Here is a 27,772-nt window from a genome sequence, read left to right on the forward strand (position 1 = left end):
CCCATGTCCTGTACAGGGACCATATATATGACATACGGCACATGCAAGGTCTAAAGGCTTTGGTATACTGGCCGGACATTGGGCTTTCCTAGGATGGAGATCCTTAATATGAAGGATACTGAAACAGTGATATAGAAGGACATCACTGTATACACCAAGAAACCTTGGACTGTTTGGAAAAAGAAGCGACTGATGAAGTGCAAAAAATATAAAGAACAAACCTAGATATTTTTGAAAGGTATAAAAAAGAACCATGGACATGGGAAAGAAAGAGAAATATGATATGGTGCAACACTTATGCAAAGGAGAAAGCCAAACTAATCAATACAAAAACAGCAACTTCAAAGACATATGAAGAGAAGCACAGGCAAAGACACCCAGATATGGAAAACTGTACAATACAAACAATAAGATCACAAAGGGGGATGCAGAACAGAACATTGCTAAAGTAAAAGTTAAACAAGTAGAAGCTGAAATTATGGAATACCTGAAAAGTGAAGGATTTAGTGAAAGATTTAGGGTAGAAAGTCTAACACAGGTTATGTCACAGCATGATGGAACGATGACTCAAGGTAAGGAGAAATGGGTGGAGTGGGAGACATATGAAGAAGAAAAATGGATATGGGAAAGTTATAGAGATTTAATATGGTACAATATTTATGCAAATGAGAAAGTAAAACTAGTCAATACAAAAAAGGCAGCACCAAAGATATCTGAAGAAAAATACAGGCAAAGGCACCCAGATATAGAAAAATTTACAATACAAAAAAAACAAGAAAATAAAAGGAGAAAGTAGAAAAGTGAATTAGTAATGGAGAAATTAAAGAAACAGAAACTGAACTTATGGATTACCTGTGAAGTGAAGGATGTAGTGAAGAACAATTCAACACTGGTAGCATCACAACATGATGGAAAAGTGAGTCCCCAAATTAAGGATAAACAGCTGGAATGGGATGCATCTGATCAGTTACCACATGAAGATACCCTGGGGCCTTTGGCAGGAAACCAGTAAAAAGTTCAGCTGAAGTTGCACAGCAAGTAAAGGAATGCCCCAGATGCCAGTAGCCCTCCTGCAGGCTAAAAATTGATATAGATGTGTTTCCAAAATATAGAGGTAAAACACAACAATAACAATATATACATATATACAAACAAATACAACTATAAAAAGACTCCCCAACACAGCTAGGTATTAGGAGGAGGTTGCCACAGAGGAGAAGGAGGGAGGGAGGGAGGGACTGCAGAGATGCTGATGCTATCTCTCTCTACATCTACATTTATGGTAAAAACAAACTGTACTATGTCCATGGATGCATCTGCAGTCATTACAAAGTTTAAATCCCAAGCTGGTAATGGTGGTTTCCTTGTGGAGGTTTTACATTCTTGATCTGAGGAAACTGCCTGAGCAAAGGGTGCGAAAAAACAAATTGGATCAAAAAGCTGTTCTGTTCTGCTGATAGCTGATGCATGTATCTGGGATGAGAGGTAGATGGAATGAATGAATGAAGAAGTTCGGCCAGATACTATCTAGCATATGTTTGTTTGATCTTTCTTTTCCCTTTTCCATTACTTTTCCCTTTTGACAATTTCAGCATTTTCCAGCATAGTTCCTTCTTGTTGAAGTTGGTCTAGGTACTTCAGAATAATGTCTTTAACTCTTTTGAGTTTCTGCTAGTTCCTGTGCCATGCAGGCAGCCATGCATTCAGTTGCATGCATTTTGATGCTTTTGTTGTTATGCTGTGCGATGCTTGAGATTAACATACAGAGCATCGATTGCATCAAACATATATTGTTCGAGTGGGTACATTCAGTTCAGTGGCCAGTGTTGTCTTGGCCCAGTTTGAACTATCAGGATCAGATTTTTTTAGTAGTACCTGATTTTAGTAGTGTATCTTGAGGAAAGAGGTGGCTGGGCATATGTTATATGCTGTGAGTTGAAGGTCCAGAGTCCACCTGGAGTGCTCCTGGGTCCTTGTGGGTGGTGTGCAGAATTGGCTGAGTTGGTGAGTGAGTAGGTGTTGAGAATTTGGCATTTATCCTGTGGCATTCCCATCTCCCCCTAGTCCGTCTGTGGGATGTCAAAGCAGCTTCCAGCTTCCATTCGGCTAGGTTCTGCATGTTGTATTGGAATAATGTCTTGTCTTTTCCCGGTACAAATATTGCCTGTATTGCAATGTTGGGAATGTTGTAGCTGAGTGCCAGGTTGGTCATTCTGCATAGGGAGGTGAACATGGGGTTGAATGTGTTTGTTGATGTGTGTTGTGACTGGTGTGTCCTGTCAACTGTGGTGTTGCCTCTTTGAGAAATTGTTTTGACTTTTGGATTGCCAGTTTGATTTGATTTCTTTTATTTTACTGTCGCAGATGAAGTTTGCCTTGATCCACAATCCTTGCACGCCTTTGTCCAGCATGTGCCCCCATCCCCAGATGGTCGTCTGCCCCCATGGTCTGGCTGGGTTGGCATCTGCGGAAAGGTGACCTGGTAGGTGGGAAGCCTAGAAAGCCCTGAGCCTGGGCTCCTGTGGAAGCATTTGATTGGTGATTTCTGTTTTCTGAACTGTGTCTGTATTGGGCTGGGACCATCTTTTTTTACCACACTGTAGTTTCCTCTACCATAGACTGTATGGGCATGACTGTATGCAATGGGCCATGGGACCCACTGGCCTGCTAGGAACTTTCTTGCTGTTAACTTGTTCCAGTTTTGTTAGTGCCTTCTTTTTTGAGGAAGTTAAGAAAGTCTTTTCTCAGCTGTGCCATTTGTTGTTTTTGTGTTCTCAGTGGCGCCCAAGAATGTCCTTGTTTGGGATGGTATCCAGGAAACAATGTCATCCCTGACACAGTCAATGGTGTGGAGTGATAGGCCAGTGAGTTCCCACATGAAAGAGCAAAAGATGGTGCAGGAAGCAACTGAAGAGAATATATCACAGGAAGATGTTCTGGAACATCCTGTAGAATGGCCACAAGAAACAGAGAATAAAGAATGCGCACGCAGTTTAGAAGAAAAAGATGTAAGGGAAAAGTTGCTTGATTTAATAGAAATAGATAAACATTAAGATCGATGAAACAAATGGATAAAAGAAAGTGAATGACCCAAAATGTTAGAAGTCTGACAAAACAACACATTAATCAAGACTATTAACAGAAATTAATGACATAACAGAAGTAAATAGGATATAGTACTGTGCAGCCAAATTATTAATAAATTAAATCTTACAACAAAAATACAAGACAATAAGGGAAGAAATCAAATGACATCACGGAAGTAACAAATGGAGGAAACTATAAAGCAATTAAGACAATAAGTGCCACTGTTAGAATAGTCTAGAGAAGGGAACAGATCAACAAAATTACTTAAAAAGATACTATATTAGAACAGACCACAATCTATTGTACACTATTGCAAAAAATAAAGATATATGCACAGGCAGAAAAACTTAGAAGATATGCAGATAAATGTAAAGGAAAAGTACAAAATAAGCAATTCATTGATGATTCCCTAAAAGTTTTATAGAGAATTGGGAAACAAAGCAAAAGGAATAGAACCACCACGAAAAAAAGAAGAAATAGAAACATTTTGGAAAGATTTCTATGAAGATCTTGTAGAACATAAAGATGCTGAATGGAGAGAAGTAGTAAAAGAAACAGTAAGAAGTTCAAATGTACAGGATATGAAATGGGGCGAAGTAACGGCCAGAGAAATTTAAATAAAATTAACAAAAGCTCCTAAATGGAAACCCCAGGCCCAGATGCAGTGCCTGACGTCTGAAGTATCAACATTGTTACACAAACATTTAGTCCTGAGTAAGAACTATTTAAATGTGCACCCCGAAGAGACACCGACCTGATTAACATCAGGAAAAATTATACTCCTTCTTAAGAGTGAACCTGCAAGCTACCCTAAAAACTACAGACCAATAACTTGCCTTCCAGCACTGTATAAACTGTACACTGGAACTGATGCCAACAGAGTTTAATGTCATTTAGAAGAAAACTTAAATTATGGCAATAGAACAAAAGGCTAATAAAAGAAAGTCATATGGCACAAAGGATCATTTGTTGCTAAAGAAATAATGGAGATTTGTAAAAAAGGGAAGAATTTAAGTATGGCTTGGACAGACCACCAAAAAGCATTTGACAGCATGCCAAGTTCATGGATAAAATAGTACTTACAGATATCTAAGATACACTCTAAATTGATCATTACAATGACCATGAAACAGTGGAAAACCAATTTGCAACTAAGCAGTGATAAAGGACAAATTATCCTAGGGATAAAAATTCAAAGGGGGATATTCATTGCGGGGTGACTCTTTGTCACTACTGCTCTTTTGTCTTGTCTACTTAACAGATCAGGTCATGGTTACAATTTGGTTTCCAGAAAACAACAAAGTGTAAAGACTCCTCTCCTCTTTGGGGATGATTTAAAACTGCATGGTTCATCAGATGAAGTACAGAAAGCACAAATATAAGTGGTCAAAATTTTCACAGATGATATAAGAATATCATTTGGTCTTGATAAATTTGCAAAAGCAAACGTTAAAGCAGGAAAGCTGCAACACCAATAAAATATGAGTCTGGGACAGGAATGTGATATAAATGAACTTGAGCAGGAGTAAGTGGACAGATATTTGGGAATTGATGAAGAAACAACAATAAAACATGAACAAATGCAAACAAATCTTAAGGAATAGTTCAGAAGACTAAAATTAATACTGAACACTCCTGACATCTTGAAATAAAGGCCAAGCTATAAACCAATTTGCTCTTCCTGTTTTAACTTACAGTTCTGGGGTGACTGACTGGCCCCAAAAGGCACTAGATCAGTAGGACAGGAAAACCAGAAAAAATGCTATATGCTTATCAAATGATTTATAAAAATCAGCGTATACCAAGATTAAAAATTCCCCGTTCTGTAAGACGTACGGTCCTCCTTGAAATTGACCACATGTATAGCTCTGCAATCGTAGGACTGCATGCATATCTGCTGATGTCACAAGATCCAAACATATTGAAAGTTTTAAAACATGATGAGAACACGTCTAAAATGACTTCCCTGCTAAGTTTAGTAGAAGCAATCAAGTGGGAATGGAAATCAAACAAGAAAGAAACAAAAATCAGGCAACAAATTAATGTGCCAAAAAAACAAAAGAAAGAACATAAAGTGAAGGATCAGATAAGAAGGGAAGAAATGCGGAAAAGGCATAAATATAGTTGCAAGTACAGTAAACTCCTGGAACGACCTCAAGTCAATCAGGATCTGAAGCAGGAATGGTTAAGGAGAGGTGAATTTAAGCCAAAAGATGAAAGGTTAATATTGGCAGCCCAGGAGAGTGGACTATGTACTCGCTAGTTTATGAAGTCCATTGAACATGAGGGAGAAACAGACAAATAGCAGGGTTTGTAAAACAGAATTGGAAACAGTCGCATATCTTGCTTCTGGGTGTGACATAATGACAGAGGGCCTGCATACGGAAATGCATAATAATGTGGTAAGGCTGCTGCACTGGGGATTATGTAAACATTACAATGCTGAAGTAGCTGAGAAGTACTGGCAACATGAGCCACAAAGCATTACAGACAATGATGGCATTTATATCATATAGGTCACCCATTACCAACAGTTCAAAAAATAGATACAAGAAAACCAGCTATAGTATTCCATAAAAAAAGACAAAAGTAGCATTAATCACTGAAGCTGCAACACCCAGTGATTACAGTGTCTTATACAGAGAGACAGACAGAGTCTTAAGTTACCAGATGTGCAGGCAGAAAAACAAGGGCAATGTGGAAGAAGGATACCCAGACAGTTCCAAAAGTAGAAGAATCAATAGGCCTCATAAAAACGAATTTACAGTCATATTTAGATATGCAACCTCATATATATATATATATATATATATATATATATATATATATATATATATATATATATATGCCACTGTTTTGCTTGTATGACTTTTGAAACTTGTTTGTAACATTGTGAATTTTGCTTGTGACAATCAAACTTTGTAACTGTGTTATGGAGCTTTTCTACCTGGACCTCTGCTAAAAATGGGCTTGCGCCCAGTCAGACCATCCCAGTACACAAATGTTTAAAATAAATGTAACTTCGTATGAACTGCTGTGAAGTGCACTTTTGGCTAACATCACAGATTGAAACAATGCAAATTTCATAAACTTGAATCATACTTTAACTTAGGAATGGGGTCCATTCCGGTCATGGTATTAGAAATCTAAAAGAGCTTCAGAAAGTAAACTGAGAGGAGCCTGGCAAAGGGGACCATAGATATGGTTGTAGCGATGAACCTCAGAGTCCTGAGGACTTCTCTTGCAGTACAAGTCTGAAGAGGTAGGAGAGATTGTAACAGGAGAGACTGCACTTTGTCCAGATGCAAGAAAGCCTGCATGAGTTTGGTGTCCAATCGTCAGCCCAAGAAAACTAGGTATTGGGGTGAGTCCAGAGTGAATTTCTTGAAGTTAATTATGAACCCCAGATTTTGGAATCGAGACACGGTGAAGCTGAGATGGAGCAAAAAGGGTTTATGGAGAGGATGGCTGTATTAGCAGGTCTTCCAAGTAAAGGAATATTTGAATTCCGGAGTCCACGAAAAGCTGTAACCAGAGCCAGACATTTTGTGAAAGCCCTGAGGGCTGTAGAAAGCCCAAAAGACTAAGCAAAGAACTGAAAGTGTGATGAAAGTGGAAACATCAGAAATGTCCTGAATGAAGGGTGAAGTTGAATGTGGTGGTAGACGTCCTTTAGATCCAAGGACACCAGAAAGACTTGTGGAAGAATGAAGAACAGAAGATTTTGGGAGGGACAGCATCTTGAAAGAAGGGACCTTGAGAAAAGTGTTGAAAGTAGACAGATCTAATACAGGTTGCTGTTCTCTTCTTCTTGGAGGGAGGGAAACTGCAAAAGGTAGTCAGGCTGACTTGTCTGGGCAGGGAGGCCCCATATTTAGAACCCCTGTTTGGCTTGTCTTAGAATCTGTTCCTATGCATCTTCTTGATCTTACAAGGGGGTCTGGACTCCTTCCGGGCAAAAGAAGTGGACTTTGCAGGGTAGTTTCTCTAGTATTTAGGAACAAAAGTAAGGAAAATTTGTTTGCAATTCTCCATCATTTTACCCTGTTCTTCTAAGGTTTTAAACAAACTGGCTGCATTAGGACCAAATAACTGATCCCTATTCAAAGGAGAATCTAGAAGCTTGGCTTTAATGTCCTGAGGGAAAGAGTGAGAATGCAGTCATGCCTACCTCGTGGCAGCTGCTCTGGAGGAAATGTCCACTGTATCACAGCTGCATTTGTTCCTACGCCTAACTACTTGTGAAGTCTGTGCGACCACATACATCACCTGTTGCCTATTGGCTAGTCTTTCCATATAAGCCAAGGTTTTGTTTAAGTTAACAAAAAAACAGGCAGCAAATATTTGGTCATTTAGGTCTGATAATGCAGAGCTTTGAAGGCTAGGGTGGAAGTAGTATATAGTTTTTTCCCAGTCTATCCATTGCTCTGCTGTCTTTATTTGAGGAAAGGAAATTAGCAGCAGGTAGGAGTTTAGAAGGTTTGTCTGTAACCGTAGAAAACACAGAAGAATCTGCCAAGAGGTTCTTATACATAAACTTAAAATATTCAGGTACTTTATAGAATCTATCAGGCCTTTAAGGAGCTGGTGACACAGTCAGGAGTAATGGAAGTAGATAGAAAGACATCGAGACAGGCCTCCATGATAGGAATGACAGAAGCAGGAGCACTCTTCTCTGAAAGATTACATCGCCTTTTTTGGACATCAGAAATTTGCTTCGATTCCCATTCAAAGTGTTTCATCAGATTACAGCTGGTTTCCTCAAATGAAGCTTCTTCAAAAGGAGAATCCAAGGACTGCTCAGAGTCTCAGTCTGCCTCCTCATCCTCAGAAGATAATTCTAAATTACTCTTTTGGGGTTTAACAGGAGGAGCAGCAGATGATGCAAAAGATGGTGGCATCACTGCTATTATAGCCTTAAACAGGCCCTGGGAGAAATCTGTCCACTCCTTTTCCTTGGATGTCTGGGGGAGAAAAAACATTTTCACTTTTCTGTTTTTTCTTTTTAGGCGTGACATCTGCTTTCACAAGATGTGGAGATTCTAACCCGTATGTACCTTCATAATAGACCCTAGTATTTGCTAACTAAAATTTGTGGTACACCCTCAGGTCCTTTGGAAATAATTATATGAGGTTCTACCTTCTCAAGTGTCCGTAATATCAGTCATTTCAAACATATGAACCTCAAGACAAAATACCATCTACTGTTGGGGTTACAGTGGTGGGCATCTAAGAAGGAGTCAAGCTAATTGCTGGTTCTGAGCCTTCAGTGGTACAGTAATACTGGGCCTTGGCCATCTTAATCTGGGTAAGGCTCTGGGTTTCCAGGTACATATTAAGGGAAACAAGTTCCATCTGTAAGGTTTTAGGTACGAAGAACTATCGAATTGTACAATTCTTATAATCGTTCTCCGAGCCTAAACCAAAGAGGCACTGGGAGAAGAGATCCTTGTAGGGAATCTGCAGACTGCAATCACCCTTTCTCCTTCTAGTGGAGATCTAAGTACCAAACAGCAATACTAGAAAGAAAATGAAGGAAGGTTTCCCAATGGGGCACTTATCTAAACCAGTAAGGCCAATGACAAATGGTGCAGAAAAAGAAATTATGTACTCACCATTAACGTTCCATGTTAGTAGTCCATCTCACCCTTCATTCTTTACATATGGGATCGGAGCCGATCCTCAAGCTGGAAGACTTCTGATTGGTTCATGGCTAGGCAGGTATCACATGGTGCACCAGTACAATCCCCAGATCTAGTTTGCTGATGACTAGAAGATATAATAGCCTACAGAAGAAGCCAATACTAAAAGGTCTCCATAAATAATGAAATTAGTATTTTTCTGTCTCCAGGTACTTCCAGGATGGAGGCAGGAAGGTGGGTTAGAAAGAATGAAGGGTGAGATGGACTACTAACATGGAACGTTATGGTGAGTACATAACTTCTTTATGTTAAGTAGTCCTATCTCACCTTTATTCTTTACATATGGGACAGAGTCCCTAGCACCTGATCCTTGGGTGGCTCAAAAGAAAAATACTACTGAGTACCGTGGAACCAAAGGATGCTCTACCCCTGGAGGTTAAATCCAATCTGTAATGAGTAATAAAAGTGTGAGGGGTAGCCCACATAGCAGCTGCACAACTACTGTCAAGTGGACCCCTGACTTGAAAGGCTGGAGAGGTAGATTGAGATCTGGTAGAATGAGCCTTGATTTTAAAGGGTAAAGGTTTATCCTCATAAACTGTAAACATAAGCTATACTGCTAGAAATCCAATTAGAGAGAGAGTCACTTTGGAAACTGGTAAGCCCAACCTGGATTCAGAGAAGGAAATTAATAATTGATCCGATTTTCTAATGTCTTTAGTTCGGTGCAAATAAAAACATAATTGTCTATGGACATCCAGTTGGTGAAACCTGTACTCAGCCGCATTGTAGTGATTCGGAAAGAAAACCGGAAGTTCTATGGACTGATTCAAAGTGGTATGGGAACAGACCTTGGGGACAAAGGAAGGGTTAGTACGAAGAGACAACCTGTCTTTATGAAGAATCAGATAAGGCGGTTTAACAGACAAGGCTTGCAATTCTGACACCCGTCTGGCAGACGTAATAGCCACCAAAAACAACGTCTTCCCCGACAAGAACTTCAAAGAGAATGAATGCGAAGGCTCAAAGGCACAATTTATGAGACATCAAGTTAGAATCTGGAAAACCCAAATGAAAATTTGAAATCGCTGCCAATTGGACTCTGATAGTGGCAGCCGAAGATCGTTGGTGAAACAGTTCAGAAAGAAAATTCCAAAACCACTGGAATGGGGGCATTGAAGGGGTCTACATCCATTTTCTCCGCCCAAAGAGAGAATCTTTATCATTTACTGGAATAAAGTTTCCTAGTGGAAGGTTTATGAAAAGGCGTAATGATATGAGTCACGGAAGGCGAAAAGTCGTGAAGGCTGACTAGGGATGGAACCAGAGACGCCATGCTGTCAAATTGAGGGTGTGTAAAGAGGGGTGAAGCGAACCTGACATGTGAGTCAACAGGTCCGGAACTGGGTCCAGAATCCAAGGATCGTCCAGGAGAAGTGACCCGAGGAAGGGGAACCAAACCTGACGAAGCCAGTAAGGAGCAATGAGGATCAATTTGCTTCTCAGCCGTTTCACTTTCTGAATCACCTTGGGAATGAGAGGAAAGGGAGGAAAAGCATACAGGAGACCCAGGGGCCAATTGTGAACAAGTGCGTCTCTGGGTGACTCCCCAGGAGGGGGGATGAGGGAAAAATAGCTGCTGCATTTGGCATTGATAGGGCTGGCAAAGAGATCACAGCAAGGCCAACAACACAAGATCAGCCATTGCTCGCTCCCAACTTCTATCCACCCTATTCTATGCATCTCCCATTCTGACTAATCTCAACAAAACCGAACTAAGCAAAACGGAAGCCTGCTATAACAGAATTGCCCGCTTTGCTGCAAATTGCTCATATAGAACTCATCACTGTACTGCTTTGAGACAGCTCCACTGGCTTGAACTGCCCAACCTCCTAACCTAAAATCAGCTCTGCCTCTGTCATTCTATCTATTACCTCCCCAATAAGTGTCCTGCCCTCAAAAACCTAGTACATCATCACTCAGCCAAAAGGCCTCTTAGATCATCAAGCAAACTACTACTAGAAGTCACCAAGAGCTACAATAGCTTTGAAGATGCACTATATAGTAGTTCAGTGGCTAAAAAATGGAACTCTGTCCCTACAAGCATTCAAAACACATCATCCAAAGCCTCCTTTAAAGACCTCACCAGGCAACATCTCAACAAAAGTTGGCAGTGCCATGATTGCTCCCCAGGCTAGTGAAAGTGGATAACACATACATACAAAATCTAGAGCACTTGATAATAGTTTTCAATCTTACTCACAAACACTGGCTAACCTACAATGTATGTACTGTACCTGTGTACTATGTATGTATTCTACCTATGTTCCAAATTTCAGCTGTACACCACAAATCTATTAATTACCTTTTTTTAAATTAATATTTTTTTGTTTGTTCCCCCCACTGTAACTGTTTATGTGCCGCATACCACTGTAAAAGCATGTCTCCTGTAATTTGTGTGTATACTGATCATGTCTAAATAACTAAATGTGTCTGTAATTTTTCTTTGTGGAGTTTTTCTCCCCAGGCCTCTGCTGAAAAAGGGCCTTTTTGGCTCAGTCAGACCCCCCTGGTTAACAAATGTAAAATAAAAATAAATAAATAAAAAATCCAGACCTTTTAAACCAACCCAGATTGAAACTCTTCTCCCTTTACTACAATACACCTTTCCGGTAGAGGACTTCTGAGAAAAGGAAAGGATTTTCACAACTCTTTTTGAAAGCTCTCGATCTCTGGCCATTGCTAGAACTAGTAGAATCAAATGGTCAACCTAAGGGATTTCAGATTCATGTAAGGCTGACCTGTAGACAGGATATCAGATCAAAAACCCGATCCAGGAACCAAGGTGGGCTTGTTAAATGAGGCCACAGGAAGGGAAACCAAACTTGTCTGGGCCAGAAAGGGGCTATGAGGATTACCATCACTCTGCAATGAGCTGCTTTGGCATAAACTTGATTATCAAAGACATTTTAGGGTAAGCGTTTAGGAGACAGGGGGCAGGGGTGCAAACATGCAGCAAAGAATTCCTTTGCGACTGTTCCTTGGGAGACAGAGCAAAGCAGCTGCTGCATTTGGTGTTGAAAGGCATCGTGAAGAAGTCACAGAGAGGCTGGCCCAGCTGCTAAAAATCTGAGCAGACACTGAAGGATTGAGGGGCCATACTGGATCTCCCAAATATGGGCACTGCTATCAGAAAGTGATGCAAGGACATCAGCCTTAGCTACATTCTCATAGCCTCCCAACACAGGGGACAAGATTGGTGTGTGCATTTATACAAATAAAGGGGAACACAAACTACAGGCATGTTGTCTATTTGAATAGTGATCAGACCCTGGGGACAGTCCTGAAAGGCCTTCAACACTAGGTACTGATGTGCAAATGCATCACTGATGGGGACCAGGTATCTTTAGCAGTCTTCTCTTCAAATGCCCCAGTCTTTGAGGGAAGCATCCATGGTTACAATGGCTGTGGGTAGAGGAAGGATAACTGGATGACCTATTATGACCTAATCTGACGTTAGACACCAAGAAATGTGTTGACAGCAAATGTCGGGGAGATGAAAAGGGAAGGTTCATAAGGTGAGAAGCAGACGACGACTGGACTGATAGATCCACTGGAGAACTCTCATGAAGAAGCTGGCCAAAGCGGCAAAAGAGAGAGAGACTGTGGGGCCATTACCCCAAAATGATGGACAAAGGAAGCTAGTGGCCAATGATTTAGTAACACCTGACTGGCCTGATGTTGTAATGAAATCAGTCTTAAGAGATGCAGTCTGGTTATCTAACTGGTGCTGTCTGGATGACATCTGATAAATTCCAACACATGAAAAGGCTCCAGAGTGGACTTCTCAAAACCAACTATGATGCCTAAGGACAGGCATGGGTAGAGCAGAAAGTCCATCCCTGAACTAACAATGTCTTTGAAGTTGGTGTAAGAAGCCAGTCATCAAGATATGAGAAGCTCCTGGTCTGCCGCACAATCTTTGTGTGGTAGTAGGGACCTTTGAAATCCACAGAGCACATCCAATCATTTTTCTTCAGCAGGGGTAGAATGGATTGCATTGTTACCATTGTGAATCTGGTCTGTTTCACATAATGAATCAATTTGATAAGGTTCAGATGGGCCTGAGATGCTAGTTTTTCCTTAGCACTAAGAAGAAACTTGACTCACTTTGTGAACAGCTTTTGGATATGTGCTGCTGCATCCCTTGACTGATGTCAGGAAGGGATCTCAAACTTGGGGTAAACTGGAAGGGAATGGTGAAGCTTTTGGAAATGAATCTCACCCAGACATCTGATATGATGGCCTCCCAAGCTTGTGAGCAAAGCATCCCCCTCAACTGCCTCCAGAATGCAGCAGTTGGGCAATTTGTCAGGACCACTGGAAAGGCATGCCAGAGAAGGGACCTCTGATGCCTTGATTCTGCAGACCACCCCTGCCCCTTGGGTGGCATCCACTTAAGTTCTAACCTCTGCATCTAGCGGCACCTTCACTTGAAGCTTCCTGGGAAAACTGCTCTGATTTGAGGAAAAAAGAAGTTATGTACTCACCATAACGTTTCATCTGAGTAGTTAAACTCCAGGCCCTGTCTATGAAAGTTCCTTACATGTTTTTCCACAAGGATAGGGTATCCTTATGTACTAATCTCTCTTTTTTGCCAAATATAGTGTTGGAAGCAAACATAAACCAAACCATCAATCTTCCAGTTTTCTTCCCGAACTTTCAAAACAAAGGGGAATATAAGTTACACGTATTGGATGTGCATAGGCGACTACGATTCTACTTGCACAGGACAAAATCCTTTAGGAAATCTGATCAATTCTTTGTCTCTTACAATAAGCCCTTTTTAGGCAAACCAATTTTGAAAGTTATAATTGCTCGGTGGATCTCCCAGTGCATTATCCGAGCTTATTTAGCCAAAGGGCTTTCTCCACCAAGTCAGGTAAAAGTGCTTTCTATCAGGTCTATGGCTACTTCAGCGGCTTTCTGGTCCAGGATCAATTTGGATATTATTTGTTCCGCTGCCGCGTGGTCCTCATCCCATACCTTCATTTCCCACTACAAATTGGACATTATTTCCAGAGGTAGGGCTTCTTTTGGCTCCACCATGCTCTAGAATATCCTTCCATGAGGGCCTCCCAGGTGCAAAGTAGCTGGGGACTCTGTCCCTAAGGTTGAAGACCAAATGAAGTAAACTACTTCAGATAAAGAAGTTATGTACCCACCATAACGTTCCATCCGAGTAGTTGTACTTCATTTGTCTTCAACCACCCCCCCTTCCCCCTGCCTTGTCACTACTGTCCTGACCACATATGAGGAGGATAAACATCACATGAGCTTTCCTTGTGCTACTTTGCTCAGGAATCTAGGGCATTAGATAGTGGTAAGGCTTTGTTGGGTTGGGTATGTGTTTTGTGATGAGCAGCAAACTCGATCTGAAGGGAGGAAGGAGACGGGGCATTATGTGTAAGGGGAGGAGCTGAGAGCTCAGATCAGAAATGTTAGCTATGCAGCCTTTTCGGATCTATTAGGGATCCGAAGCCCTAAGGCTGAAGACCAAATGAAGTAAACTACTTCAGATACAGTCTTTTTTTCCCCTTCTCTGGTTCCTTAAGAAATGTTTTCTGTGGGGTAGAAAAGCCATGGCGGACAACATTTTGCCCTCCTGCTCTCTCCTGGTCAAAGCATCCTTAACCCTGGGTCCAAACAAAGTGGATCTGTCAAAAGGGTCATTAAGAAAGGATGCCCCGAAGCATTTAACAAAATTCACAAGCGTATCCAGGCATGATAACAAATTGCAATGCTAGTGCTTGCCACTCATGCCATACCATCTACTGCACAAACACATTCAATATCAATAACATCATGGACAATCTATTCTCCAAGGTCTTATGGACCTCAAAAGATTGTGTGATGCCACCGAATTAAGATACTTTGGTAATTAATACCCTTTGAAGTCTAGTCAAGTGAGCCGTATAGCTCAGTGTACTGGGGGCAAATATGGCTGAAGCATACATCTAAGCTCATCTATGCAAAATCTTTCAGCCCGAGTAACATTGTCCCTGCTTAAATAATCCTTACCCAAATTTCGATGTAAATCTTTGAGCACATTGCCCTGAAAAAGTAAAACCACCGGAGACATAGGTGGTTTAAACGTAAATTTCCAAAATCTAAAGGATCTGTTGTCAATCTGATTAGATTCACCCTGAAAAAAATAGACGTAAATTTAGATTACAACAAAAATCTACCACATCCTGTGCAAATTGGTGTTCAGGCACAAAAAAACTGGGAACAAAGCTAAGGCCTTTGTTGAGTACTTTTATTCGTTCAACCACTATAAAAGGTACCAAAATCAGGATAGGTCTTCTGTCCAGAGAACTATAATGGGAGACAAATTGATGGGTTTTCATCCATGTGGCCATTGTTGTAATTGTTCTAAGGTTTATAAAACTAGCAGCTTTACCAGCCAGAATACACCTTATGTGTTTGATATAATTTTTTTTGCTACTTGTAGCACGAATTGGCTGATATATATTGGCAAGCTGTACATGTCCAGCATTTTATGTTGGACAAACTTCTAGACCACTTAGAATGCTTATAAGTGAACATATAAGTGATATCAGGAATTGCAAACAAGCAAGTGCATTGTATAAACATATATGTAAACATAAGACTGGGTCCTTTAGATTTATAGTTATTGACTGCTTTGTACACAAAACACAGTATAAGGCAGGAAGGTATGAGATACTACATGTAAAAGAAAAGAAATGGATAGTCAAGCTCGGCGGATTATTTCCACCTGGCCTGAATGATAATTTTTAAAACCCTGTTCAGTTTAATAATTATGTAATTGATAATTGATTGTCATATGTATATATAGCTCTGTTGGAGGGAATTTTTGTTATTTGTTTTTTTGCTCACTGAGGAAGGCAGCATTGCCGAAACCGGTCTGATGTATTTGTTGGTTAGGTGTATTTTTTACACCATGTATTATTTATAACATTTTTCCACACCGAATTGTGCTGGCTCTGCTTATTTGACTTGTGGTACTCAGGATTATGGGCCGTTGCACTAGCCGTACCTGCGGGTTTCTTACAGTATCACTTCATCCAGGGGAAAGCTCATGAGAAGGACAGGAGAATCAGAATGGATCCAACACTGGTACAGGGATTCCCATCTCAAGAGTGAGAAACTCTGCTCCAAGAGTTGAATGCTGATGCTGAAGACAGATGACTAGAAAAGATCCTCTTCGATCAGCAGAAATCCATGTTCAAGTTGCTGACCCACTTGGGTCTGAGATCGAGAAAGGAGCTAAGCTGTCAAGAGCCAAAGCACATGGGGAGAGAGATAACCCAGAGCTGAACACAACCCAGTGCCCTCAGCTCCAATCCCACAGCTCTGGGATGTGATCACTCTGACAGGACCAGAGTTGAATACATCAAGGCAGAAGTGGATTTTGGGAGCAGCTAAGCTATTTACACCAACAAAGAGGTGATACAGATTTGTGCCACAACCACAGTCACCAGCTCTGAAACATGGGCCACAGGCAAGAAGCAAGCGTTAGAGCCAAAGGGACAGGACCCCTTACCCTCTGGGCAAAGGGTGAGGAAATGATCTCCAGGTATACCAGAAAGGTTTGCATGAGCTGATCCAAGTCTGATTTTTGACAGCCCTGAAGGACATTGTAGACTCTGAAGAAGACATAGAAGATGGTTTACTGAGATGAGGCCTCCAGAGTCCAGAAGGGAGAAGCCTAGACCCAATAAGGGGGAAGTCCTGGAGAAAACACCAGTTCCAGAGTGATGGGAATAATTGGAGAATGCAGTCAACAAGAAACTGGAGCCACTGAAAAACAGGGGCTTGGAAGTTTTAGTACTGGTAATTTGGTTATACCCAAACCTGGTGTAAACAGAGAGAGATAGCAGTAACTGGGGCTAGCAATTCCAGATCCAAGCTGAAAGACAAAGGAGCTGATGGATCTTGGGACCTTTGGGTCTGGCTGCCCCTCAAGAGAAGCAGATGAAGGTAATTTCCTAACCCCTCTCTCTCTTTCTGTTTAGTCTTCTCTTTTTCCTTAAGTCTTTATTTTTGTTTTTCTTTCACTTTCTTCTCCCTCTCTGTCCTTGTCCTTCTCTTTTTTCCTGTCTGCAGACCTTTTAGATAAAAGGAGACATAATAGCCTAGACAGGCGCAGACATGATGGAATGCATTCCCTTTAAAAATAATTTTGCCCTATGGTGAGCCAAAAGGCTGTACAAACCTGACAATCCATGTCTAAGTGTGTGTGTGTGTGTGTGTGTGTGTGTGTGTGTGTGTGTGTGTGTGTGTGTGTGTGTGTGTGTGTGTGTGTGTGTGTGTGTGAGACACCAAGACTGTATCACACAGTGGTCATAAGAATCTTGGAGGGGCAACTCGCATCCAGACCTGGAACACTTTAAAGTCAAAGCCTTCTCTATACCAAAAAACAGCAAACAGAAGAAATACAAGGAACTACTCACAGAAAATAATTAAACACATGAAGATGTACATTTACATAGATAAAAAAAAAAAGAGTTGAGATTATCACAGAGGAACCACCCACATTGACTTTCGCCTCCGATCCCTCATATATCCTCTTAATCAACAGTATAATTTTATCAGGGAATGAAAATGCTTCCCTTGCTCTGCTCATAAAGTCCCAGATTACTTTGTCAAATGCTTTCTCTGCATCCAGACCCACCAACAACAATGGTATTTTCTTACATTCTGCTTCTCTCTGGATAATCAGTGTTCTGTTAATGTTGTCAAATATTTGCCTCCCCTCCACAAAACCACACTGATCCTTATCTATCAATTTTGGCAACACTTTTGCCATTCTTTTACCCATTATAAACATGAGCACTTTATAATCAAGGTTTAGTATTAAAATGGGCCTGTATGAAACTGAATTTGATGGCTCTTTACCTGCTTTAGTTATTACAGCCACCACAGCTTTCTTCCAAAATACTGGTACTTCTCCTCTTAAAATACTGTTAAACAAAACCTTCAAGATCTTTATCAGTTTTTCCCACTTAGCTTCCAAACTTTCACAGGAATAACATCTATTCCTGGGACCCTTCCTTTTGATTGGTTATACATCACCATTTTTAGCTAATCTCTGCCTATCCTGTTAGTAATCGAGCCTCCTCTACCTCTAACCTTGGCATATTTAATTCTTCCATAAACATTTCCATTTGTACCTTTTCTTGATTTCCAGATTTCCCTGCTTTATACAGACTTTCATAGAATTTCCAAAATATTTCTAATACTTCTACATGATCTGTTGTTATCTTCCTTGTTATAAGCTCCCTAACCTTGGTGACAGCCCTTTCTACTTTCTGTTGCCTGAGTCGCTGTACTAAAAGTTTTTGTGCTCTAAAGTTATTATCAAAAACAGTTGCTTAACAGCAATCTTTCTAAAGTCGTGCATATTATTGAGGTAATCTCTTAGGTTCTGTTTAGCATTCCACAGCTGCTGCTCTTCTTGTTCTGATAGATTTTACAATACTTTAACATTTTCCCTTAAATTCCTCTCTCTTCAAAAGATAGGTGGGAAAGCATCAGTGTCTCATTTTTATTTCATTACCCTGTGTTTTTATTTTAGTTATTAGTGGCGCAAAATCTGAAATAGTTTTTGAGTGTGCATCAAGACCTTCAATTAAATGCACATGTTCTTGTGAAATGCAAATTCTGTCTAACCTAGCCCAGTTTTTGTATCATGGGGAATAATATGTAAATTCACTCTGAAATCCTAGCACTGAATTCACATCTTCCATGCCACATATTTTCATAAATTTCTTTAGAAATCTATCCTCCTTTGTTATGTTTTCCCTTCCAGGCCCCACAGACACATCTTTACTATTACAAATCAAATTCCATTCCCCACCTATAAATAATATTCCTTGCTGAAAGCTGATTATTTATCCCAGAATTTTCTTAAGCTGCATTACAGCAGTTTTTGGTGGAATGTAAATACATGCCAGTGTAATCCTCCTCCCTTGCCAGTACCCCATCAATACTACAAATCTACTATTAATGTCAGTTTTATTCTCTTATATTACTACTGGAACTCCTCTTGAAATTAATTTAAGTACTATTTTTCTTCTTTTGCCCCAAGTATTCCACTGAATAACCATCCTGAAAACCTTTCATTATCAAATTCACATGTTCAGTTCTTTCCAAGTGTGTCTCCCGTAGCACAGCTATTTTCACTCTACATTTAATATAATTCACTACTCTTTTTTGTATTTATCCGTGAGACCTTTTATTTTTAAAGACATTATAGGAAACATCTTATTATTGAGAAATTATTATTCCCACCTTTTATGTATAACAGCTTTTTTGTTAAATGTCTAGTTTCAGATTTTGTGTTACATGCATGTACTGTTTGACAGGTTAATCTTTTATACAGATGTTTCTTGTCATCTCCAATTCAGCCTATGCCACATCTTACAGAACTTTTTGTTACACTGAAAACGCTCAAACTAAAATGCATACACATCCAATACCCCAGAAAACTTATTAGCTTAATAATAACATGCAAAAGTATGTGCATCTTCAAATATTGAAGTTTTACCTTCCTAATAGGAACAAATGTTCCAAACTGACACACACACACACACACACACACACACACACACAGAGTCGAGCTAACCTAAAAGAAAGGTTATCCACGATAAGATGCATTGTATAGCCTGTGGTTCTATTACGTGCTGAATGGTTTCATCTTATCTTTATAGCTCTCTCAGTTGGGAAATCACTTGAATACTTTCAGAAAACATTTTCTACAATCCATTTCTCTTTATCAGATTTGTATGCTAGGGACATGAGAACCAGACACAAAACTGTTCACTAGAAAAACAGCCTTATAATAGTCAATATTCCTTTTCATTTACTTGCTTTCTCTTAAAGAATATTACTAGAATAAGGTAATGACCTTAACCCAGTCATTCCCCTATGCAAGAATGAGAAAAGCACACTAATTTTTCTTTTGTAATGCTCTTTTAACCAGACCTTTTTTGTTTGTTTACATTGCAGTACCTACATTTCTTAAAACTTAACAAGGAGAAAAAAAAACAGGAGCACCTATTTACATTAGTAGCCCCATTACACTTAAAATAACTAAACAAAATCAATTTATAACATGCAAAGAAAATCATGCACTATTTAAATAGTACTATTAAGAAAACATTTTGTTTTACTTACAGTTAAATTTCTCCCTCCTCTTCCCCCTAAATATTTTTCTGAATGACATGAAGGGCATATGCTTTAGAGTCCCCTACAAGTTTAACAAAGTCTAAAAAAGTCCAATACTTCCAGATTTTCTTATTCTGTTCATGTTCACCGTTTCTTCCAAACCCTGTCTCTGCTTCATTTCCAACGTATTCTCGATTCTTCTAGTCAACTCATGCTTTTTTCCTTCTCTCACGCATTTCCTGTTGAAACACTAGTAAAGGTTTCATGGCACAGTTTCTCTGTGGTCTTTATTACCAGAAGAACAAGAAGCAGAATCTCCTTCTGGTTTACAGCTCACTTTTTGTTGGCAAACTTTTGTATTTTTTCCTTAGCATGTACTTCATTAAAAAACTATTTTTGTTTCTGCAGGGAAAAAAAATAAGATGAAGATAGCTCAGTACAGCAGTTTGAATCCCATGCCTGCTTCTCAACATTTCCTGAATAATGGAATAAATTTAGTCTTCTTCTGCCTGTGTACAACGAGTAGTCATTCTCCACAAACACTCTGCTGTCTCACACTTTTACTATTTTGTCCTTCTGCCACAGTTTTGTCAGAATCAACTCCTCCTGCTGGTAAAATTACATCTTTGCCATTAAAGGTCTATGTTGTTTTCTCATAGCCAGGTTTGGAGCATACACACACTGCACCCTTTCAATTAACAATTCCTGTTGTGGAATACCAGCCCAGTTTCTTACTGGTGCTTTCATACAATTAATACAGTCTGTTCCTTTCATATTTTCAGGTAGAGCAGAAAATCTCAGGTTTTCCCTGAGTACTCTGTCCTCTCATTATATTACTGTTTTAAACATCTCTTCTTGTGCAGTCTCATATTCAGCCAGACGTTTCTTCATTTGACCTCTGATTTTTGCAGTTTTATCCTCTTATCTGAATATCTGTTTAAAGCTTCTTCCATTTTTTCCAGCCTCTTATTGTTTGAGTTGATATACTCCATCAGTGTTTAATTTATTTTAATCAGGTCTGTCAGTTGTCATACACTTTCCTCTAGGTTACTTAAAGTCATGTCTGGAGCTTACACTGCCTTTTGCTGAACAGCTACAGTACTTTTCCCAGTCAGTGTTTTTTTTCTCTCTCATCTTTTGTAGCTGACTTTCCTTCAGATCCCCTGGATTTCTTTCTTCTTGGTATCTAGGCAGTACACTTAGCCAGTTACTGATATTTACCCAGAAATCTAGGTCCACTGTCCTTCTCTGCTAAGGTTCTGTTTTTACGCTGGGAGAGTTAGAATTAAGCTGTTACTCAATGTGCTGCCATCTTAAAGCCCCTCAATTTCAGAATCTTAATCAATGGCATCAGCCCCAGGGCAATATCAAGAAGCACCAACATTAAGGTCAGTACAGCAGTCAGTAACCAGGAACAATAACTCCATAGTCATTATTGCACTTAATAACCAGCAGCATCAATCCCAGTACCAGTACAGCAGTGGGTAACCAGTGGCACCAATCTCAGGAATTGTAGCACAATAAATACCCTATGACAATATTGTATCACCAGTACTACAGTCAGTAATCAGTGTCATCACATGAAAATCAGAATCAAGTGTCAGTGATCTATACCAGCAACTTATGCCTTCACTGCATTTTCTAACTGAATGCTCAGCTCTTGGACCTAGGCAGTGGAAATACCTAGTGGAACATTCCAACATATATACAACATGAGTATAACCAGGAACACCATTCCCAAATCCTGCATGGGAAATACAGAAGCATTCTTGAATTACTTGCTTCTCAGATTGGTCACCATCTCTGAACCTATGCTGACAAAATTACTTTTCCAGAATATCCACAAAATAAAATAATACTATGATGAAGGCTCAAAAGCATTAAAAGATGTGGGCACCACATAGAAGGCAACAGCAATGGTACTTAGAACTATTTTCTGACATTCTGAACAAGGAGAAATGCTGCACACTCCAGCAATATACAAATCTCTACTGAAAATATGAGGTTAAACAGAATGCAATAGTGGTAGGGGGTGGAAGGTCTTATTCTGTGTGTGGATTTAGCTATCATAGATTTACACACCAAACAGTCCTTTTTTATGTACTTACTGTTTTATAAAAAGCTTTAGACTGTGTTCCTAGCACTTCAGATTTGGAAACAAGATCATCCAGCTTTTCCCCTCGAGCCAACAAAGATTCCATTGTGTTGTGCTGTGCAAAATTAAAAAAAAAAAAGCCTGAATTTATTCCATTTAAAATAGCAAACTATTGTGTCAGTGTATTTATTTACATTATGGGGAACTTGAAGGCCAGCAAAAATTAAAGTTCTAACAGTCAACTCAATTCAAAAGAATTAATCTGAAAATAAGATGCTGCAAGTTTTGGGGCACTGGCTTAGACAGAAAAAACTTTAGTTAAAAATCTCAATGCATCAGCTTCTTAAGGAAACTGCAAAGCATATTCTCTTGCATTATAAGCATGACAGGAAAGTTTTGTGAAAGACTCTGAACTAAAAAGCAGCTTATTAAAGGAAATGATTACAAACATTATCCTACTAAAGTACTTTTAGGTTTGGATAAGTGGCATGGTCTAATACTTACCAAAATGATTTTGGTTTCATCTAGTTCTGCCTGGACTTTAGTCATTGCATCTGCCTCACGAGGATTCTGAAGAAATATATAATAAACACAGTATGTCAATGAAAAAATTTACAGATGAACAGACAGCATTAAAGATGACAAAAACAACTGGGATGGCAAATACTTCAGTCAGTTCAATGCAACATTCCCAACTCTCTACAGATTCATATAGTGCAGTATGAACTGAACTGCTCACACTCTGGACAGTAAAATGAAGTACTTCCCTCCAACATTACTGCACCAGTAATTCACTAAGTGAATACACCTACACAAGACCAATCTGAGAAGGAAAGCAATTACCACTCTTCTGGGAGGTGCACATTACAAAAATGACAGCCACAAAAACTTGGACATATTTATGGAGAGATCAGTCTTTGGTTTCATCAGAAGTGTAGCTACAAAAGGGAGAGAGGGGCAACTGCCGCATGCACAAAATATTGAGGGAGAGTGATCAGGTGATCCCAAGCTCTCTTTAAATGCAATGCCTGCTTCAAACCTGAGTGGTGTAGTACTCTGTGTGTGGTATAAACTGTAGCAACTGCTTGCTACACCTAAAAGTTAAAAAAATAGTTTTAAACTAAAACATGTGCATTGCAGCACTCTGTGCAAGCAGGGCAGCAGTTTGCTACAGTTTAAAAGAAGAAATAATTTTTTTAAATAACATAAGATGAAGGAGGGTTGGGGACATGGCACAAAAATGGGACCTGAATGGCTGGGCCGGGGGGGGGGGATGGGCTGTCAAGCATTTGGTCACCTATTTTTTTTTTTTTTTTGCTTTTCAATGAAGGAGCTGGGGAGGGATAGATCTAACTGTAATGTGCCAATTATTTGTAATGTAGTGATGAAATTACTGTAAAATGTTTTTGCTCTACACTTGAACAGCCGGGGGGTGGGGCACTGCTTCTTAATACCAGCCCAGGGAGCTAGTTGAACCAGCTATGCTTCTGGGTTTCATGTATCTGATATTTGCTTCAACTTTAAATATAAAATGCGCAATGCCAATAACAAAAAGTTACTAACAAAATGGCAAACTAAAACACTACAGAAAGGAAATTGACATTTAAAGAGTCAAATGTATACACTAAATCTATAACTTACTTACACTAAGGGTAAGTTGGCTGGACCACCTATTTTCCATGACATTTATTCTGTTTTAATTGTTCTTTTACAGAACAAAGTTTCTAACCTTATTCTCATTAAATAAGGACAAATTCACTGCTAACAACTTGAGGCAGATTAGATGCCCAATGGCACACTACCACAACATGCCTAGGTTATCTCTCAACTTTCCACTTCCCTAGCAGACCAAAAGACTGCTGCATCTCCACCAATATTCTGACAAATGCCAAGCAGATAACGGCGCACACACTGCACAGTAAAATCCTGAAATTCCGAATAACACTGCCGTGAAAATCCTATATTCTTGGTAGTATAAGTTTTATTAACATTTCATGTACTGATCTACCTCATACTCCAGACTACTGTATTCTGTGACTTCATGACACACTGTAAGCCCACCCCTTTCCTGGAAGGCTACAGCTTAACAGCATTGAATCGTATTTGTTATGGACAACATGCAAAATGAAGTGGATTTCCAAGATGGCTGCACAATGATCAACAGGTTGATTAGAGCTATCAGTGTGAAAACAAACTCAGAAAAAAAGCAAATGTAATTTATCAACTTGGTTAAGATTTACTTACTGGCCAGTAATTACACAGCCTGGTTATTATTAAAGAAAAAGTTTTGAGAAAGTCAGAGAAAAGCAATCAGAAAAGGAGAAGAAAAAACTCTGTATTCGAAGAATCTTGCAACTGTTATGCAAAAAGCAGTTAAAGTTTCAACTTTGGTACAGGGGATGGCTTCTAGTAATTTAGAAGAAAAGTAAAGCAAACACATTCAGATGAGTTTAAAATAAGTGAAACACTGAAAAAATATATAAAGCCAAGAAACAAAAAAATGAAGCACTGAAGAAATATATAAAGCCAAAAAACAAAAGACTGGAACAAATAGAAGAACCTTTAACTAGCTATTGAAATGAACTGATAAAACTCTAACTCAGAAGCTAAAATGAAAAAAAATGGCTCAACAACAGGCTTCTCAAGAACAGCCATTAAAAAAAAACACAATAGTGAATTTGGAAGACTGAGCACACAAAGAAAACCTGAGATTTTCTGCTGAGGAGCTGGAAACAGCAGATTGCGTCAATTTTATGTAATTACAAATAAGCAATTGGAGTGATGCTTCATGGTAGGATTTGTTAATTGTGAGGACAGATCATGTGCATGTTCAAAATCCAGTCATGAGAAAGCAGCAGAGACTTACATTTGAAAGATGCAATTATATCAGCAGAAAGATCGCTTCCTGACAAAACTGTGGCAGAACAGAAAAGTATTCAAAACTGGGAAGAGCAGAATGTTTCTAGAAAAAAGATCACTCACTGTACACTATACAGAAAAGAAGCAATTTTATTTCAGCAATCAAGGAATGTTGACAGGCAGGTGTAAGATCCAAGCTGCTATAATCAGTATTCTTCAGAATACTTTTTCCTTCAGGATCAAAGAGATTTTCAGACTCAGAACAAACTAAGCAGGAAATAAAGTTAGCCAAAAAGGGTGAGCCAGCAAAGGGAACTGCATTTCATTCTTCTGACAATAACAAAGCCCATAGTGAGACTTTAACCAATGGAACTTATTCCACTGTCCTAAAGGAAAATGCTTGAAGCACTAGAAAAAAAGCATGAGTTGACTTGAAGAATCAGGAGTACCTTGGACTTGAAGCAGAGACTGGTATCAGGAGATGAAGATGATCAGGAAAACCAGCAAAACTATGAAATTAGAGAAAAAATGGGAGATTATAAAGCATTAATCCCATTAGATATAGGAAGAGACAATGAAATGTAGCTTTGCAGGGAGAGGTGGCTAAGAAAGACAGGAATTTTGCTTACTATGTTAAACTGGTGGGTGAACAGTGAAACACATACCCCACTTTATGTAATCAAAGTTTAGAAGGACACTGAAAGGATTGTCGTGTTCTGACATTTTTCTATTTTTTATTTATTTACAGATGGTTTTTGCCAGGATGGTCAACTGGGCCACTAGGAGCCCGTTTTCAATGGAGTCCTGGGGAGAAAAGCTCCAATTTACAGTTACATTTTAGTTAAAGTAGAAAATTACAAATGTTTTAGTTAACAAAGCTGAAAATTACAAACGTACAAATCAGTTGGAGAAATACAGAGTGACAGTATTACAACAAATTAGCATTTAAACAAATTAGTATATACATGAGGAAAGTTAAATTACAATCAAATTAAGTTTTTTTTCTTTAGTGTCTCATTTCCAACACTTTATTATTGGTGGGTACAAGGTTGTAGAAGGATAGTCACAGATTTACTAGCTGAGTCAAGGAAGTTATGTAGGATGACAGCAGGAGCATTCCCACTGTGAAGTTAGGTGTGAGTGAATCAAAGTTTTGAAGGTGGAGGGACTGGTAGTGGTGTGGATTGGAGGAGGGAGAGAGTTCCAGTGGCGAGCTAGAGAGAAGGACAGAAGATGTTTCCCCGGTGGACGGACAGGTTTATGTAATTCTATTAGATTTTGGGAGTTAGATCTTAGAAGTCTATGAGGCTGATACATTTGAAAGGTGGAATCAAGAGAGGGGCAGAATGAGGGGCTGAAAATAAGTTTGTGTGTTTGGATAAGTTATATATATGTGTAATTAGGTAATTCTAGCTACTTCAATTGCTGCAAGGAAGTACAATGGTGAGTAGAGGTTCTACAGCCTGTTGCAAATTTAGAGATTTTATTATAACAGGAGGAGTTTTGTCTTGAGTGAAGATTGCAAATTAGTAAGGATGGAGGCGCCATAGAGGAGGGATTGGATGAGATACCTAACAGCGAGAATGATCCAGGTAGAGGGAGAGATATAGTGATTTTGGCGATACAGAATACCAAGCGTCTTGTGAGGTTTTTTGATATTTACTTGGAGATGGCTATCAAACTTTAGATGATCATCTATAAGGACTCCAAGTAGTTTTGCAGTGGAGACTATTTCGAGAAGTGTGTTGTTTCGACTGGTGATAGAGAATGAGTTTTTAATCTAGGCTGATAGTTTTAGATCGGGTGAATCTCATAAGCTTAGTCTTGGTAACAATGAGTGCAAGATGGTTGTCTAGCATCCATTGCTCAGTAGAAGAGAAGGCGTCCTAGGGTTAGTTTTGCTAAGAAGGAAATAGAGGTGGCACATCAGATTATAGTTGAATCATCCATGTATTGGACAAGGCTGGTGTCAAGGATAGCCTGACAGAAGTCACTGATGAAAATGTTAAATAGAAGGGGACCTGGAACTGACCCTGGGGCACACCTGAGGAAGGGTGAGGTTGGCTTTTTCCCACTTGACTGCTTGTTGCCTATTTGACAGATAACTGGTGAACCATTCAATAGAGGAGTGGGATACATTTATTTTAGAGAGTTTAGTAAGGAGAAGACTATGAGAGGTGATGTTGAAGGCCTTGGAGAGGTCTAGGAGGAGGATGGATACAATGTTTCCTGAGTCTTGGGCCTTACTGACAGTTTCTAGGAAGGAAAGGAGAGCAGTGGTGGTACTATGACCAGGTCGAAATCTGTGCTGGGTGGGAGTGAGAAGGTGGTTATCTATAAGATAGGGTAAGAGTTGTAAATGGACACATTTTTCAAGGAGTTTGGAGATAGGATGGCAATAAGCTGAAAGTTAGGGATGTCATTATTATTACCTCCTTTATGGAGTGGAATAATAAAGGTCTTTTTCCAGAGCTGTGGAACATGGCATTCTGTAAATGACCAATATATTAGGATGCAGATAGGGAAGGCAATGGCTTCTGCGGTTATCTTTAGGAAGTGGGAGGGTATTTCATCTGGGGCAATAGAACGTGGTTTCAAGTTTAGTAGAAGTTTTTTTATAGTAGATATAGGGATGGGAGTCATGGAGAAGGGAGGAGGTTGACAGCTGGGGATATTGGAGGAGGAAGGGTTGTAGAGAGATGAGCGTGGAGGAGTGGGAATATTAGTGAAAGAGGATGCAAGTCTGACTATGGAGTCAGTGAAGAATGAGTTGAACTGGGAAGCTAAATCTATGTCAGAGACATTTGGATTGGGGTGGGGGTTTTCTTTTTGCCTGGGTTAAGGAGAGAAGAGATTCCATCCCAGAATTTTTTTG

The 27,772-nt window shown here is 39.5% G+C and overlaps 1 protein-coding gene across 1 annotated transcript in view; it reads right to left on the minus strand.

Annotated features, from left to right (window-relative positions):
* Positions 1 to 27,772, minus strand: part of YKT6 (YKT6 v-SNARE homolog) — a 405,865-nt gene that overhangs the window by 48,284 nt on the left and 329,809 nt on the right. The window contains exons 6-7 of the mRNA XM_044084243.1: positions 22,543 to 22,608; positions 22,052 to 22,153 (exon numbers count right to left, since the gene is read on the minus strand). Of these exons, the coding sequence (XP_043940178.1) occupies positions 22,052 to 22,153; positions 22,543 to 22,608 (168 nt within the window). The remainder of the gene's footprint in view (positions 1 to 22,051; positions 22,154 to 22,542; positions 22,609 to 27,772) is intronic.

The sequence above is a fragment of the Protopterus annectens genome, chromosome 9.part0, assembly GCF_019279795.1.
Source record: "Protopterus annectens isolate FY-2018-M chromosome 9.part0, PAN1.0, whole genome shotgun sequence".
Classification (NCBI taxonomy): Eukaryota; Metazoa; Chordata; order Ceratodontiformes; family Protopteridae; genus Protopterus; species Protopterus annectens.